The sequence below is a fragment of the Phacochoerus africanus genome, chromosome 11, assembly GCF_016906955.1.
Source record: "Phacochoerus africanus isolate WHEZ1 chromosome 11, ROS_Pafr_v1, whole genome shotgun sequence".
Taxonomy (NCBI): domain Eukaryota; kingdom Metazoa; phylum Chordata; class Mammalia; order Artiodactyla; family Suidae; genus Phacochoerus; species Phacochoerus africanus.
Window position 1 is genome coordinate 102,988,463 of NC_062554.1, and position 17,497 is coordinate 103,005,959.

The 17,497-nt window shown below is 38.8% G+C and overlaps 1 protein-coding gene across 3 annotated transcripts in view; it reads right to left on the reverse strand.

The window, feature by feature from the left end:
* Positions 1 to 17,497, reverse strand: part of RELN (reelin) — a 500,685-nt gene that overhangs the window by 212,828 nt on the left and 270,360 nt on the right. For all 3 annotated transcript variants that reach the window (XM_047752963.1, XM_047752962.1, XM_047752964.1), the window contains exons 9-10: positions 4,686 to 4,782; positions 280 to 520 (exon numbers count right to left, since the gene is read on the reverse strand). In XM_047752963.1, coding sequence (XP_047608919.1) covers positions 280 to 520; positions 4,686 to 4,782 — 338 coding nt within the window. The remainder of the gene's footprint in view (positions 1 to 279; positions 521 to 4,685; positions 4,783 to 17,497) is intronic.

The window sequence follows — 17,497 nt, forward strand, 5'->3', positions numbered from 1 at the left end:
CATCTAACCCCCCTACCAAACCAACATCCAATAAAGGGAAGAGACATATCTGCCTTTTGTGGATATATTCTTTAGGTGCAGCCTAGTACGTGGCAACATGGGCTTCAAAAAGACCTGTGAAAGGGATGAATAAATGATTTTCCATTCTTACAGGGGAGGGTAAATAAGAATGTTACCTATTCCTTTCAATAGATTTCGTAAAATAGCTATCCCTGTACAATTTGGTTTAATTAGCTTTGGCTTTTAGTGGGAAGAAAAGGAATAAAAGAGAGATCCAACCTTCACTGTAGCTCCGGGGAAGAAAAGCCAGTTGCCTGTGTCTACTGGATCCAGATTATCTTCTAAAATAACTTGTCTGTGAGCCGAGTTGATGACCAGGATGTTATCTAATGCCCAGCAGGCTTCATACACTTCACCCACATGGAGATTTTCCTGTTTCCACTGAAACTGGACATTCTCCCCTTTGGCGTCTTCAGGGAGGTAGAGGATATGGATGATCGTGCTGACATTGGAAGGGGCTCTGGAATGCATGGCGAAATGAGAATTAGTGCCACAGTAAAGTTCCACAGTGTTCACTTCATCTTTCTTATAGATCCATTGTGTTTCTTAATTAACACTGTGGTTCTACGATCTTAAAAATATTATACACATTACAGTTAAATACTTACAATACCATAACCCTCAAACCATTTATAGGGGTTGAATAGCAGCTGTAGCTGCTGGCCTACACCACAGCCACAGCAACACGGGATCCAAGCCACGTCGATGACCTACACCACAGCTCATGGCAACACCAGATCCTTAATCTACTGAGCAAGGCCAGGGATTGAACCCGCATCATCAAAGATACTAGTCTGCTTTGTTATCTTTGAACCACAATAGAACCTCCCTCAAACCTTTTAATGTATGTTGATTATTAAGATATTCATCAAACCCAAGAACTTAGGGCTGATGACTAGTATCCATGAGGTATTGAGTGATGAGAGTTTAAATGTTGCATGTCTTAAAGAGCTTTGCTTTTAACAAAGGCAGGCAGTAAGTATATTCACATAAGCCAGTAAAGGAATAACTGAAGAGAAAGTGGTGCACACTGCCACGGCTCCTGTAAAAAAATCAAAGTGTATCCAGCACAGTTTTTTTGTGCACGGCAGACACTCACTCTAAAACCATTTACTTTATATGATATATGATACTAAGAAGAAGAAAAGGAGAAAAACTGTAAAACCATTATCTTAATTTTAATTCTTAGAAATGTTGCATCTATCAGAGATCACTGTATGCTAAGAATCTCATAACCAATCTTAACATTTTATTTTATTTATTTATTTTTTATTTGTTTGTTTGTTTATTTATTTATTTTAGGGCTGCACCCAAGGCATATGGAGGTTCCCAAGCTAGGGGTTTAATCGAAGCTACAGCTGCCAGCCTACACCACAGTTCATGGCAATGTCGGATCCTTAATCCACTGAGCAAGGCCAGGGATCAAACCTGTGTTCTCATGGATGCTAGTCAGGTTCATTTCCACTGAGCCATGGCAGGAACTCCTAGTATTTTATTTCTAGTAAACAGGTATATTTTTGTTTTGAAAATGTGAGGTTTGCCATGAGAATTAAATGCTCTCATTCACACTTCTTTACAATTCCATGCAGATCAATCTTTAAAAACATAATTTAACATGATTTTTATTTTTTAATTATTTCTTTATTTTTTATTTTTGTCTTTTTAGGGCCACACTGGTGGCATATGGAAGTTCCCAGGCTAGTGGTCAAGTCAGACCTGTAGCCGCCTGCCTACACCAGAGCCACAGCAATGGGGGATCCGAGCTGTGTCTGCAACCTACACCACAGCTCATGGCAACACCAGATCCTTAACCCACTGAGCAAGGCCAGGGATCAAACCTGGGTCCTCATGGATACTAGTCAGATTCATTTCCAGTGAGCCATGACAGGAAGACAGGAACTCTTAACATGATTTTTACATTACATCTGTTGGAATCTAGGTCCTTTAGCTATCTAATAAAGTATTTTTTATTAAATGTTTTATTCTACTAAAATAGAAACCCGTTACAGTAAAAATGATGGCTTTAGCCAAGATTAAAAGTGGTACTAAAATGCAAACTAGTAGTACCCTGGGCTTCCTATAAATCAGTTTTTAAAGGACTAGAGAAAAGCCATATTTTTCACTCACCAATGAAGCGCATATAAATCTGTAGAATTGTCAATGTAGGTTATAGATGGTGTACCTTACCTTTTGAGGTAATCAATTCTCCCTTTCTTTTAAAATGTTTAATGATGACTATGTATTTAACTTTAGAAAGAATTTAAACTGATGAAGATAATATATTTTAGTTTTAAGAAGTGATTGAAAATATGTCCACTCTGATCAGTAATGCTAAGAAAAATTTGCATTACTTTGTATGATAGCATGATAGTTTGGTGCAAGGCCTAAAACTAAAAGTCTCATTTACTGAAAAATATATGGAATTAGCTGAATGTGATCTTTTTTCTTGTAATTAAATGTATCTACTCACTATTTATCATAGCCAAAGGATGGAGCTGTTTTGCAGCAAGAAATATGTACTGCAATTTATCTAAAGTGTGATATACAACTATTAGAAAGGTAAAAAAAATAGAGGCATGAGTAAAACTTCCAATACTCATGCTCCTTTGCTTAAAACCATTTATATGGAGTTTCCGTCGTGGCGCAGTGGTTAGCGAATCCGACTAGGAACCATGAGGTTGAGGGTTCGGTCCCTGCCCTTGCTCAGTGGGTTAACGATCCGGCGTTGCCATGAGCTGTGGTGTAGGTTGCAGACGCGGCTCGGATCCAGTGTTGCTGTGGCTCTGGCGTAGGCCGGTGGCTACAACTCCGATTCAACCCCTAGCCTGGGAACCTCCATATGCCGCGGGAGCGGCCCAAGAAATAGCCAACAACAACAACAACAAAAGACAAAAAAAAAACCATTTATATAAATCAGTATTTAAAATGAATGCATTTTCTTTTTCGTCTTTTGTCTTTTGAGGTCCGCACCCACGGCATATAGAGGTTCCCAGGCTAGGGGTCTAACTGGAGCTGTTGCTGCCGGCCTACGCCAAAGCCACAGCAACGCAGGATCCGAGCCGCGTCTGTGACCTACACCACAGCTCATGGCAACACCGGATCCTTAACCCACTGAGTGAGGCCTGGGATCAAACCCAAAATGTTCCTAGTTGGATTCGTTTCCACTGCACCACGACAGGAACTCCTGAATGCACTTTTATAATAACTACTAGAAACTAGAAGGAAAAGCAAAATACTCTGTTATGAAATTAGCAATTGGCACAGAATGTCAGAATTTGGCTTGTACCAGGTCCGTATAAATTATATTTTGTTCTGCCTCAGAGGGAGACAATCTATTAAAATCCATGAGTTAGGATCACTTTTCTCAGCTTTTGGTTAAAATACAGCTTGAACTTGTGAGACTTAATTTATTTGAAATACTCTTAGAAACTCTGGAGAAACTGGTTTAGTACTGAAGACTAAGAACCTAATATTCACTCTTCTCCCCCAAATAAATCACAATTCTTTCAATATGGAGATATGTAAGGTAAATAGCATGAGAAAAAAGGAAACTGCCATAAAACTAATGGAAAAGGTTCTTCTTTATTAATTTAAGAACTAAAGTGATCAGAATAACGACTTTCAAGGTATTCTGTCCTTTAAATACCTCACCATACCTGCATTAAGCATCCATTTTGAATTTTATTTTATGATTTAAACTACGCAGAAATAATTAACATAATCTGAGTTTTGCTAAATGTAATCAGATATTTCCAACTTGAATGTGCTTTTTCCTCTTCAAGAATCCTACCTCACTTTCTTATGAAGGCATTTTTTTTAATAAAGAAAATGTAATAAATGATAACAAGTCGCATCACAATTATGATAATGGAATTTTAGAACTGGCCTTAGGGAAGTTAGAAGGAAAATGAAAGAACTAGAGATTAGATTCAAAAGGCTATTAACTCATTATCATCACACACCAGAAGGAATTTAGGTGATAATCTGATATTTTCCTAGGCCTAGAAACCAGGCCACAGACAGGCCACCTAGAGAGATTGGTGGTGAGGTTATTTTGTGGAGGATTCCATCAGAAAGATAATTATCTCAAGCATATTTTGACCAAAAATAAATAGTTTGTTATAGTTACTACCAATCGTGGGAAGTACTGAATGGAAAATAACACTGTGAACAATATCTTCTTCAAACAGAGCGAGTTATAATATGTGCATCCGTGTAATTCAATATAATTAACAACCAGAGCACTTTTTTTTTTTTTTTAATTTTTGCCTTTTGCAGGGTCGCACCCACGGCATATGGAGGTTCCCAGGCTAGGGGTCTAATTGAAGCTGTTGCTGCCGGCCTAGGCCAGAGCCACAGCAACACCAGATCTGAGCTGCGTCTGTGACCTACACCATAGCTCACGGTAACATCGGATCCTTAACTCACTGAGCAAGGGCAGGGATCGAACCCGCAACCTCATGGTTCCTAGTCGGATTCGTTAACCACTGAGCCACAACAGGAACTCCCAACCAGATTACTTTTAAGCATGAGGAATAAAGCCAGTGGTAGAATGAAGATATAGAGAGAAGTAGAAACCCATCTACATCAAAATTTATGAAAAGAGTTTTTAAATGATAACAAACCTTATTTCCTCAAGCTGAATCCAGTCTGCAGTATTATTCTTGGCATAGGACACGATGATGCAGGGATCTGAATAACTAAAGCGACATGAACCTGAACCTGTAAATAGCAATAACAGTAAAATTCAGAGGTTAAAAAAAAGTATAATATTATTATTATTCCTGATAAATAAGTAAATAAAAATTTAGATAATTTTCTAATCACTCGGATAGTTACCTGATCATGTCTCCATTATTCCAACTATGCTAAAATTTCTTGTGATCTATTCTGATGAATATTATTTGATAAATAATTTTAAGAGTCAAATAAAAGGCAAATTGCAGATCTCTTTAGAGATACACGAACTTCTAAATTAAATTACTATATAAGCACTTAGCATGCTTATACTGTAAAGAAATATCTAAAATATTTAAATATTGTAAGATGTATTTAAATATTATGGAATAGTTAATAATGCCATTATGTATCTTGCAAGTTAATATCAATAATGATTGCAGTAAATGGCATATTTCATTCAACTGTATAAAGAATAAAAACAGCATTCTTCTTCTGTGTTTGTTATTTAAATGATGAGGCAGTAGGTGGACTAAAGTAATACAAATTCAAGTACTAAATGAATGAGAACTATTAGAGACACGATTGATATCATTTTACTATAGCCCAATATTTAAGATTTAAAAGAGGCATTATGCCTCCTTGTGAATATTTGGTAATTGGTTTTTTTTCACAATTATTTTCAAAATTGGAGCTAAGAATACCAAAGAAAGTTTTAAAAGTCTGATAAGAATTGGTTTCTACATGTCCAATGAATTCATAAAATAAAGCAGTTTGACTCATTTCAAAGATCTTCTTAGATTCCCCCAAACAGCCATGAAACATAAGCCAGAAGTTACTGTAACTCAATAGCAGGTTTTTTAATACTCAATTAAAAACAAATGAACCCAAAGAAAAAGAAATAGTGCAATTTATGTTTAACTTTCATCCATCTGCTACGGAGCCTTTGTTTCAGCAAATGGCATCTGTTGATGGTTTGTACATTTGTAGTACTCAGGAGTTCCAAGCTTTAATCAGATGCATTTATTTTATTTCAGTGGTGTTTAGTACAACACCAGTTAGTTTGCAATTGCCAAAGCTGGCAATGTGTTAAAAAGGCCAAACAGCAGCTTTCCTAGATTTATTCTCATAGCTAAAACATAGATGAAAAAGCATGAAGAAAGGCTCCTGAAAAGAAAGCTACACAGCAACACTGAGCTCAAACAGAAACCTACTTTATGCCACTTTGATCAGTGCCAAATTCTACCTTTTCTTAAGCAGCTGCTTAAAATAAATATCAAACTGTGGGGCTGGGAATGGAAACAGCCAAGATTATGTGAGACAAACTTCAGCACAAACAAGCAGGAAGTCTGGCAGACAATCTGGTTTTTCAAAGGAAAGTTCCAACTAGCCTAAAGAATTTCAATGGTATTTATGTGCTACACCTTTATATTTTATACACTGTAAGTACTTAAAAGAAAATGCACAAGGTGAATCCTGAAAAAGAAAAAGACAGAACAAAAGATAACCAAAAATGTTCCTTATAAGCCATGAGGTTATGGGTTCGATCCCCAGCCTTGCTCAGTGGGTTAAGGATCCAGCGTTGCTGGGGGCTGTGGTGTAGGTCACAGATGCGGCTTGGATTTGTCATTGCTGTGGCTGTGGCATAGGCTGGTGGCTACAGCTCTGATTAGACCCCTAGCCTGGGAATGCGGGTGCGGCCGTTAAATAAATAAATAAATAAATAAATAAAGTTCCTTACAGAAGCAATCCCATGCAAATCGCTTACAAATTAAGAGAAGGAAAGCTGATAACTATTAAAATAAAAGTGTTCCAATATGACTTTGATGACCAATATGACTCCTCTCCTGTCTATTCTCTCACGTTACCATCTCAATGTTGTGAGATAACTTTATGATGCAACATAAAAAAGAAAAGCACCTGGCAGGTGGACTTACTGTTTCTCACTTAATCTTTAAATTCTTTTGTACCTAAACTATTAATATCTTCTGAACACATCTCCTTCCTCTCTATTGTCAACAGACTCTGAGTAGCTCTTCCAGAACTTGGCAAGAATGATTAGTTGGTCTCCCTGCCTCCAGCCTCTCATGACCTCACCCAGCCATGTGGTTGCCAGGGCTCTTTCTACAAACGGGTTGAATCTCGCTACTTATAATCCTTCAACAATTTCTCAGTCCCTTCAGGATAAAGCTGTACTTCCATCCCTAGTGGGATAAAGGTGCACAGTTTTTAGAGACCAAATGTGTCCCCTGGAAAACAGAACTAGCCCAGGGTTATGTTAAAAGGTTTCCACTTGAAAAGATGGCCCCAAAGCCACAGGGTCTCCAACAGAGGGGCAGATAACTGAGAGACCAGCACTGGGCTGTAGGATAGGAAAGGCCAGTCAGAGGAGAGGCACTGTGCACATCAAGGAAACTTCCCTCCTGGAATAAGCACCACCCAAGAGAAGCAGTTGGCTTTGCATATCTGCCTCCCTCTGGGGCCACCCCCATCAAACTAGCATCCTAAATGATGCCAAGCCAATGAATAAATGATTCTCCAACTCCCACTCCGAGTATAGTTGTTCCATGTAGACTGGGTATATTTGTCCTTTACATAAACTCTTCAAACTGCAGCCCCACTGTCACATAGGATTTGGTCAGCAGACTAAGATTTACTTTTGCCAGGCTGACAATGGTTGCTTGACTCTGTCTGTGATAAGGGAAGGAAAGAGTTAATTAATGTCTTTGTGCCCAGGTGTTTAATCCCCTACTCCTTGCTCCCAGATGCTGAGGTGCAGACCTATCACATACCTCAAAGCACCTCTGATGCAGCGAGGAGACAATGATAAGCAGGTACCACCTGCAACAGGTACTTCTTTCTTTTCCCTCTTAAAGATCTTTAATTGCCAAAGCTGAAATTTAAAACTGGAAAGGAAAGACAAACCCAAACAAAAAAAGCAAATTATCCTCTCCTTTGCAGATCCATTCGCTCTCTTTAAGACCATTTCCAATGTAATCGCAATCCTTCACTCAAAAGCAGCAATTTCGCAGGGATTTTTTTCAAATTGCTGAAGGAGGGAAGATAATTTAGATTGATGTCTATAAAAGTACGGCCTGAGAACCACGGATGGACTTAAACAGATCTAAAAAGTTAAACTGTTTCTTTGGTTCTTACTGGCAAATGAGGAAATTCTATATATATATTTTTTTACCCACATCAAGGATACAAGTAGCCTCCTAAAGTGTGGTATTCATAAATAAAATTGATGAACTTCTAGAATTTATTGATGACCCCAATCCAAATGTCTAGGAAATCTGGCTCCCATGTAGAATTACACTCACCAAGATTACTGCACCAAGAAGAATTACACTTCGCCAAGTTCGGGTAAGGACAGGTTATGCTTTTTTTTTTTTTTTTTTCTATTTCTTGGGCCGCTCCCTCAGCATATGGAGGTTCCCAGGCTAGGGGTTGAATCGGAGCTGCAGCCACCAGCCTACGCCAGAGCCACAGCAACGCGGGATCTGAGCCACGTCTGCGACCTACACCACAGCTCACGGCAACGCCAGATCGTTAACCCACTGAGCAAGGGCAGGGACCGAACCCTCAACCTCATGGTTCCTAGCCGGATTCGTTAACCACTACGCCATGACGGGAACTCCAGGTTATGTTTTGTTAAAGATACCTCATGAGTATTGTTTCCAGCTGGTCTTGATTGTCAGTTCTTGATTTTAAATTGACAAATAAATTGATAAATGATTACAATAAATCTACATTTATTTACTGTTTACTGTCATTTACATTATTATTGGTTATTTAGTCAACCCCACAGTACATAATGATGAATACTTTTATCAGTAACATTTCTGGCCTACTGGCTTACAGCTTGTCCTATGGCTCACGACATATATGCACTGCAATATAATACAAGGCATCTCTACTTCTCTGCTAAAGCAGGTATCTACAGAATGCCTTAACACTATCTTGCAACAAAACAGTCCAGAATTTGCGTCTCAGAATTTGTGCTATTTTAATAACTTTCTCTGTATTATCATTATTTATAAAAACATTGGGTTATTTTTAAAAATTGTTGGAATTTTAACATATAATCATATGTCCAAGTTCATTCTTATGAAGTTAACAATGCATCACATATAGTTAAGAAAAATAGAAACATAGGCGTTCCCGTTGTGGCACAGTGGTTAACGAATCCGACTAGGAACCATGAGGTTGCAGGTTCAATCCCTGGCCTTGCTCAGTGGGTTAAGGATCCCGAATTGCAGTGAGCTGTGGTGTAGGTTGCAGACATGGCTTGGGTCCCACGTTGCTGTGGCTCTGGCCTAGGGCGGAGGCTACAGCTCCAATTTGACCCCTAGCCTGGGAACCTCCATATGCTATGGCAGCAGCCTAAGAAATGGCAAAAAGACAAAACGAACAAAAAAAAAAAAAAAGAAAGAAAGAAAAACAGAAACATAGTAATGTCCTCATCTTTTCAACCACTGTACCAGTATTTTCTGCCTTCCTCCTATTATAGTGGATGAGGTGTTTGTTTTAATCAATGGTGAGCCTTTCCATGAGGTCCATATCCCATCTCTGCTTGCTCTTCAAGATTTACCTTCTCTTTCTCCTGCATCACCAATTTCTACCAACGAGTTTCCTGGGTCATTCCTATCATCATACAAACATGTCCCATCTTAAAAAAATTTTTCTTGACATCACGCTCCTACCTTCTGCTCCTTCCAATTCCACTTTTGTTCCCTGTATGGCAAGCTTCTCAAAGGGGCTGTTCAGTGATTGCCCCCATTTCTTCGCATCATAATCCCTTTCCCCCTCCATATAGGCTTCCACCCTCAAGCACTGACCTGAAACTGGTTAGGTGGCTGGGGAGACAGATCGACAGGTCATTTTCCCACATTCAGGTTACCTGACTTCTCAGCAGGATTTGTCACAGTCCATACCCCTTCCCCCTTTCTTGTATATGTTTTCCCATCTATCTTCCAACACCTTTTTGATTTTTTGCCTGCTTCACTGGCTGCTGCTTCTCCATCTCCTTTGTTGCCCTTTTCCTTCTTAATCTCAAATTGTTTTTATGCTTTTTTTTCTACCTTGCCTCTTTTTACTTTGAGGCTTTAAATAACATTTATAACAGATAATACCCAGGACTCTATCTCTCATGAGATCCATAATTGTAGATCCCACTGCTACTTAACCATGTCTAATGGACATCTCAGACCTTTTAGGTCAAAAGTAGAAGTGTTTGTTTTCCACTCCCTGAATATCCACTACCCTTTTCATTTCAAATGGCACCATCCCAGATGCTCAAAAAAACAAAATGCTAGGCATCATCTCTGATTCTTCCCTTTGCTTCACCTCCTACTTCCAACCCATCAGCAAGGGCTGTGCTGGGAGTTCTGCCTCCAAAGTGCTGTTCAGCTTCTATCCATCTCTACTGCTACCACTGTAGTCAAGTTATGGCCATATCTCGGGGGTTTTCTTGCTCTCTTTTCTATCCCTGGATAATCCATTCTCTATAGAGCTGTTAAAGGTCTTTCGAAAACAGAGGAGTCTTTTAAATTATTTTAATGATCGTGCCATTCCCAGCTTAAAATCCTCTCAAGGCTTCCCATCCCACCAGGAACAAAAGGATAAGCCCTCACTATGACACACAAAAACCTACATGCTGTGTCACTTGAATCACTCTTCTCCCACTTACTGAGTTCAAGCCATTCTGAACTTTCTTCTCCTCCCTGACCACTTCATCTCAGGGCTTCTGTGACCTTCCCCTCTGTCCAGAACTATACTGTTAGGTCCATTTCCTCATACTCCATTCTCTCCTCATCCCATTCATCTTTCCCCACAGAGCATCCCTTGGGTCCCATTTCTCTCTCCGGGATCTGTACAAATATCACCTCCTCAAAGAAGCCTTCTCTGAGCACTCAAATCTAAAGAAGTCCACCCCCCATGTCCAATCATCCTCCATTTTATGTGATTCATAGTACTCATCAGTATCTAAATTTATCTCCTTTACTTACTTGTTTACTTGCTCTCTGTCCATCTCCTGTTGGAATGCAAGCTCCATCAAAGCAGGAACTGTGTCTATCTTGTTTACTGCTTGTGTTCCTAGTACCCAGGACAGCACCTGGTACACAGTACATGCTCAATAAACTCTGGTTGCATGGTGAGTACGTTTACTGCAATTTGCTAAATTCTCCACGTCTTTGTTTTTACTAAGTTATATTTATACTACAAAGTGGAATGATAATCATGGATGGGACTTAAGGACTTTGGACTTGCCTTAATTGGGTCAAAGTGAAAAAAACATCTGAAGGCCACACTTCAGAATATCTGGACTACATATATCCTTACCATAGATTAACTTTGGTGTTGTTGCATAGTCAACAGGGCAATAATTCCCCCAGGTACTGAGAAACTGCACTAAAATGACTTAGATGGTTACATAATCCAGTCTACTTTTAGAATTAAAATATCAGAGAGAGATTACATGAGTATTTATGGTGCATTTTTTTATAAGAGAAAATAATGTGAGGAATAATGACAGCCAGATGAATTATTTTACTTATTATTTTACTTATTATTTTACTTATTTTACTTATTAAGTCTTATTATAATGGCCCAGCATAATTGAAAATAAGCAATTTGCAAAGTCGTACAAAGTAGTTATAAGCCGCAGAGAATATCATCCTCAGGGCACATGTTCTGTGCCTTCAGGAATCATTTTCTACTGTACTAAGGAAAAAAAAAGTTTCTCAAACTTTTAAGTATCTTCTTAATCATAAGACATTATCTTGTCCTTCCAAGTTGATTTATTTTGTTTCTGTTTGAGCATTTAACTAGGTTAACATACTATTCTAAGGGAAAGAACCCACCTTTTTTATTTTTGGCCGTGGCAAGCAGCAGCTTGATGTGGGATCTCAGTTTCCAGATCAGGGATTGAATTCAGGCTGCAGTGATGAAGTGCTGAGTCCTAATCACTAGACCACCAGGGAACTCCCCCAGACCCACTTTCATGTTTACAAAGAAACCCAATAAAATCATAATTTTACAGAAAAAGGTTATCCTAAATAAGATACTGTAAAATCCTTGATGATAGGTGGATCTTACAGTGGATCATGTAGCCTTAAATAGATTTTATCTAATTTTTCTCTTATGAGGAAATTCTTCATGGTAATAAATTCAATGCTAGTTAGCAGTACTGATAACTCTATATAACTTTTTCCTCCCATTTTTAGAGTGACATTTTCTTTTACATATGTTCTCTTCCAGGGATTAGGAGAATGGCTGGTGGGGACAGGCTGTCAGGTTCACAATCTGGGCTTTGACACTTTTTAGCTGTGTGACCTTGGGCAAGTCACTTGTCTTTTCTGTGCTCAGTTTTTACATTTATAAAATGTGAATAATAACAGCAATCTCTTCATAGAACTGTTGTGAACACTAAAATGTTAACGTGTTAAAAGTGCACAGAAAACAAATCTTGGCCCATACTAAAAGATTTCAGGTATGATTCAGTATTTTTTTATTAATTTTATAAATTCACTTATCTTAGAAAAAGGATCAAATATTTTCTCATGGGCTAAATATTAAATTGAAATACTGCTTAGTAGTTCCTGTTGTGGCTCAGCAGGTAAAGAATCTGATATAGTGTCTGTGAGGATGTGGGTTTGATCCCTGGCCTGACTCAGTGGGTTAAGGATCCAGTGTTGCTGTGGCATAGACCCCCAGCCTGGGAACTTTCATATGCTCCAGGTGTGGCCCTAAAGGGAAAAAAAAGAAACACTGTTTATCAAAGAACTTACGGTACATCTCCCCCCATAGCTTTTATTTTGAGGCTATATCCCAACTGTTTAATGGAAATGTTATAAATTTAACATGGAAATGAGATCTGAGTCCCAAGTGAGTAATCTACCCGTTAGTATCACTGGTAAATGTGTTAGAGGGGAAGAGAAGAGTCCACTTGGTAAGAAAAACAAGACACTCTGGGAATAGGATAGCAAGACAAATCAGTATAAGGAGATACATACTTCATAATGTTTTATAATTGCTAGAGTGGAAATTTGATTTTTCAGTTTGCAGCATCCAAAGAAAACAGGAAATCTGATCAAAGTTTTAACAGCACCACAAAGGAAGAAAATTCCTGTAACTCAAAAGAACAATTACGGTCGCAATGAGCAGGCAGGTACTACTGTGTGCATATTCACTTTACACGTAAGGCAACTGAAGCAAAGAGAGGTTAAGCGATGTATTCAAGGCCCAAGTGGGATTCAGGATTGGGCAGATCAGAACGCATGCCTTCAACCACCTGACTCTAATCCTCTGGTGCACAAAGCACACTCAAAAAAACAAAACAAAACAAAAAACTACAACAGTGATTCATTTTCATATGGTCAGAGCATCTTGGGACAGGCTTTGATGCTTCTGCTTCTACTCAGGCTCAGGACTTGAACCCTAAGGGCCCTGTTTTTGGTAAAGAGAGGACTCCCTAAAGAACTGAATCACCTGTAGCCTCAATATCAGGTTTACTTGGACACCACTTTCTTGGAGGGCTGCCCGCCTATTCCTCTCCTTTCCCGACTCCAGAGCCAGTAACCCAAACCTGCGGTCCTTCATCCCCTGTATTTATTGAGTCTCTGTCTTTATTTTACCTTCGCCATCACCTTCTTAGACCACCCCTCACCCAGATCAATGTGATAGCCTCCTAATCGGGCTCTAAAAACAAGCACAAAAGGTTAACTTTACTATAATTTTTTTTTTGTCATTTGCTTTAAAAATCTAATGAAAAGCATTAAGGAAAGATTTTTTTTTAAATAGTTGTATTCCAAAAAAAGTGATATCCTAACAGTTCCTAACTCAGCAATTTTAATCATGTAAAGCATTAACCTGATGTAATACTGCAATCAGGATTAAATTTAAGATAACAGTGTAATACACATTTGTACCCTAAATAACAAATTCCATAATAGCTTGTAAATCTGTTTCTGATATAATTATTGTACTGTAATGAAACAATTAATATTTACAAATGTAAAACAGTGCCCAGGACTTGTTATTTAAAAAAATAAAGAGTTCCCGTTCCTGCGCAGCGGGAATGAATCCTACTAGGAATCATGAGGTTGTGGGTTTGATCCCTGGGCTCGCTCAGTGGGTTAAGGATCCAGCGTTGCCATGAGCTGTGGTGTAGGTCACAGATGTGGCTCAGATCTGGTGCTGCTGTGGCTGTGGTGTAGGCCGGCAGCTGTAGCTTAGATTCAACCCCTAGCCTGGGAGCTTCCTATGCCGTGGGTGTGGCCCTAAAAAGCGGAAAAAAGAAAAAAAATAAGAAGGACAGCAAAACTTATTTCTAGAAGCGGCCAAATCCCACTTGGGCCATCACTGTAATTCTAACATATTTTATGGTCATTTTGATCTTTGAACCGCTTTATTCAATTTTTAAAATTGCAACTAAAATTGGTATCAACTTTTAACTTTGGTTCTGTTTAAATAATACTATACTTAGTATAATTTAGAAAACAACAGATAAGTAACTTCCTACTTTTGTTACAGGGAGTCAGGGCAGGATAATCAATCTAGCAATAAATTAATCCATGAGTCAACCACTTATTAAAAATATTTCTTGTATGTGAGGTACATGTGAAAGCCTAGTTATGTTCTTGTGATTCGGCACATCTCTTGACTTTGGCCATCACTCAGGAAAAACTAGGAAACGTATACCCTTTGCATAGTCTTTCACACTTAAGAAATAAAATCTTTTTTTTTTTTTTTTTTTTTTTTTGGCCATACCCATGGCACTTAGAAGTTCCCCGGGCTAGGAATCAAATCTGAGCCACAGCTGCTACCTACGCCACAGGCGAGGCAACACTGGATCCTTAACCCACTGCGCCACAGTGGGAACTCCTAAAATATCATTTAAAACTGACATTTATACAATGTCTGTGGCAACCAGCCAGCAGTCCACATGGCTCTTGTGTTGGCTGTTGCTTCTACCAGGCTAACTCTCCTACACAATTCAAGCCTCTGGTCAATGGTTACATCCTCAGAGGCCATCAACTGGCCACCTCCAACCAAATGCTACCCCTCACTTGCTGACCTCTGATTAATTTTCTTCACTGCATTCATTACTTACTGACATTCATTGGTTTGATATTCATCAGCATGTCAGCTCTACCAGAGCAAAGATTTTGTTTCACAAATCCTGTCTCCCCAGTGCCTTGAGGGAGTTCTCTTGCGGTGCAGGGGTTTAAAGATCCCATGTTGTCACTGTAGCAGTTTGGGTCACTGCTGGGGTGTGGGTTCAATCCCTGGCCCGGGAACTTCATATGCCACAGGTGTGGACAGGAAAAAAAAAAAAAGAAAGAAAGAAAGAAGAAAAGAAACTGCCCAGCACCTTGAGAGCTGATTCACACAGAAGAACTCAGTAAACAGTTCTTGTTGAATGAATGAACAAATGAATGAATGAATGCAATTTAGCAAGCACTTGTCAGTTAAACTCTAGGAAGAGGGTCTTTTGGAAATGAAATGATATTATTATTATTATTATTGGCTCTTTTGTAGTCCTTCTTCAGGATAAGGAGATGGAGGTGATTTATAACCTCTGTCCTTCAGCATAGAGACTGTCATTCTTCTGGGAAGAGCTAGAGATGCAGCACATTTAATCTCTGATGCTGAGAACTATTTGGGTAACCATGTTACATGGTTCAGGTGGTGCTGCTTTTCTGTTTCTCCACTTAATATCTTTCCCTGGTGACACAACAAACTACAAGTATAAATTAACTAAAACTGGCTGAATAAAAGTATGGCAACTACTTTGATATTTCTTGTGGGGACCTCCTGAACTAAAACAGACAACATCATAACCTAGTTTCAGGAAAAATGTATTTCTGGTTAACTGATAATTCATTGTTGTCACTCAATCCTAGGATTTAGAACCACAGTGGGAAAACATTTAAAAGATCATGAAGAGGTACATTCTTACTTTACAAATGAGTTGCCAGGGCTCACACAGGCTCTACCATTTACCCATGGCTATGCAGCAAGTTCATTTGGCAGAGAAAGAACTATATGGCCTGATTCCCAATACAGTGCTCTTTTCCCTCTCCTGTTTATACCAACAGCAAAAGTTGCTTGTCGATAAAAATGTATCATAAAGACATGGAGACATGCTGTACAATATTCTCAGCGTAAAAAAAAAAATACATGGTTTAAAATACCTACATTGAAAAAAGTCTTATTTATGCATCATTGACTATTATTTATTGGGAATCAAAACTTTAGCTGCAAAGGTCTACAGAAATCCCCATGGTCCCCACATGTAACTACTGAGGTAGGCAAAAGCAACAGAATATTAAATAAAGAGAAGGTGATAGGATGTGATTAGTATTTGAGAGGGAAAATTGAGGCTTTCCTATGAAATAAGTGTGGATAGGACAATAAGTTTATTATCAGAATGTAAAAGCATACTTATCGATATAATATGTATAAATGCAATGTTCAATTCTAACATGTTGATATAGTAGACAGTAGACTGTGTAGACAGAAGTGGATTTCTCATGAAGCTTAAGCTTCAGGGCCCTTCACTTGGATGAGCACTTTCCAAGGCTCTGAGAGGAACCCTAGCATTGTGTTCACATGAGATGTTTTACCAGTTAAGACTGCTGCCTCCTTTCTTGACCACTCCCTCACCATGTTCCGTTTATGCCAGGTGCTATCATGCCATGGTTGCTTTGGGGATCCAGCTAAGGGGAAGGTGAGTTGGGGATATGTTATGTGTGATACAGTTACAGAGTTATGCAGGTCACTTCTATTTTATGGTGTATTCATTCACAAAGCAGAAAGAGCTTCCAGAGCTACCACCCACTAGGCTGAAGCATCTGTAGCATCATGACTCAAGAACAGAGGTGATAAACTGTTCGGTCAGCGATGTCAAACCAAAGGGGAATTAAGATTAGTCACTGCACAAAAAAAGTTAAAATACCCCGAAATCGTATAATTCACACATGAAAGATGTTAAGACAAATATTTTTACAATTTGCTAGTGATCCTAAAAATATAAATAACATATCAATGAGTCATGAAGGTAAGATATTAACAATTAGAAGAAAAAAACTTCTGGTCCACGAAGCTAGAGACAGAATTATTTTTAAATATCTAAATAGAAAATACGGAGCTCCTGCTGTAGTGCAATGGGTTAAGAATCTGACCGCAGTGGTTCAGTTTGCTGCAGAGGTGCGGGTTCCATCCCTGGCCTGGTGCAGTGGGCTAAAGGATCCAGCTTGCCCTCTCTTGGCTGAGGAATGCCTCAAATGAAGTCATATAAATAAATAAGTAAATAAATAAAATTTTAAAAAGAGTATGTACCCCAAAATGGTAAAGAAAAAAGTATTTGAGACAGCTAACAAGGATGTTACATTACATTTTTTTAAAATTTTGTGATGCTTATTGTATTGTAAATTTCTAAAGATCTCTAATTTGTTGTGCTTTCTTTTCTCATTCTAAATATTCACATTTGTACATAATTTTCTTTTTTTTTTTTTTCATCTTTTGTCTTGTTGTTGTTGTTGTTGTTGCTATTTCTTGGGCCGCTCCCGCGGCATATGGAGGTTCCCAGGCTAGGGGCTGAATCGGAGCTGTAGCCACCGGCCTATGCCAGAGCCACAGCAACGCGGGATCCGAGCCACGTCTGCAACCTACACCACAGCTCATGGCAACGCCGGATCGTTAACCCACTGAGCAAGGGCAGGGATCGAACCCGCAACCTCATGGTTCCTAG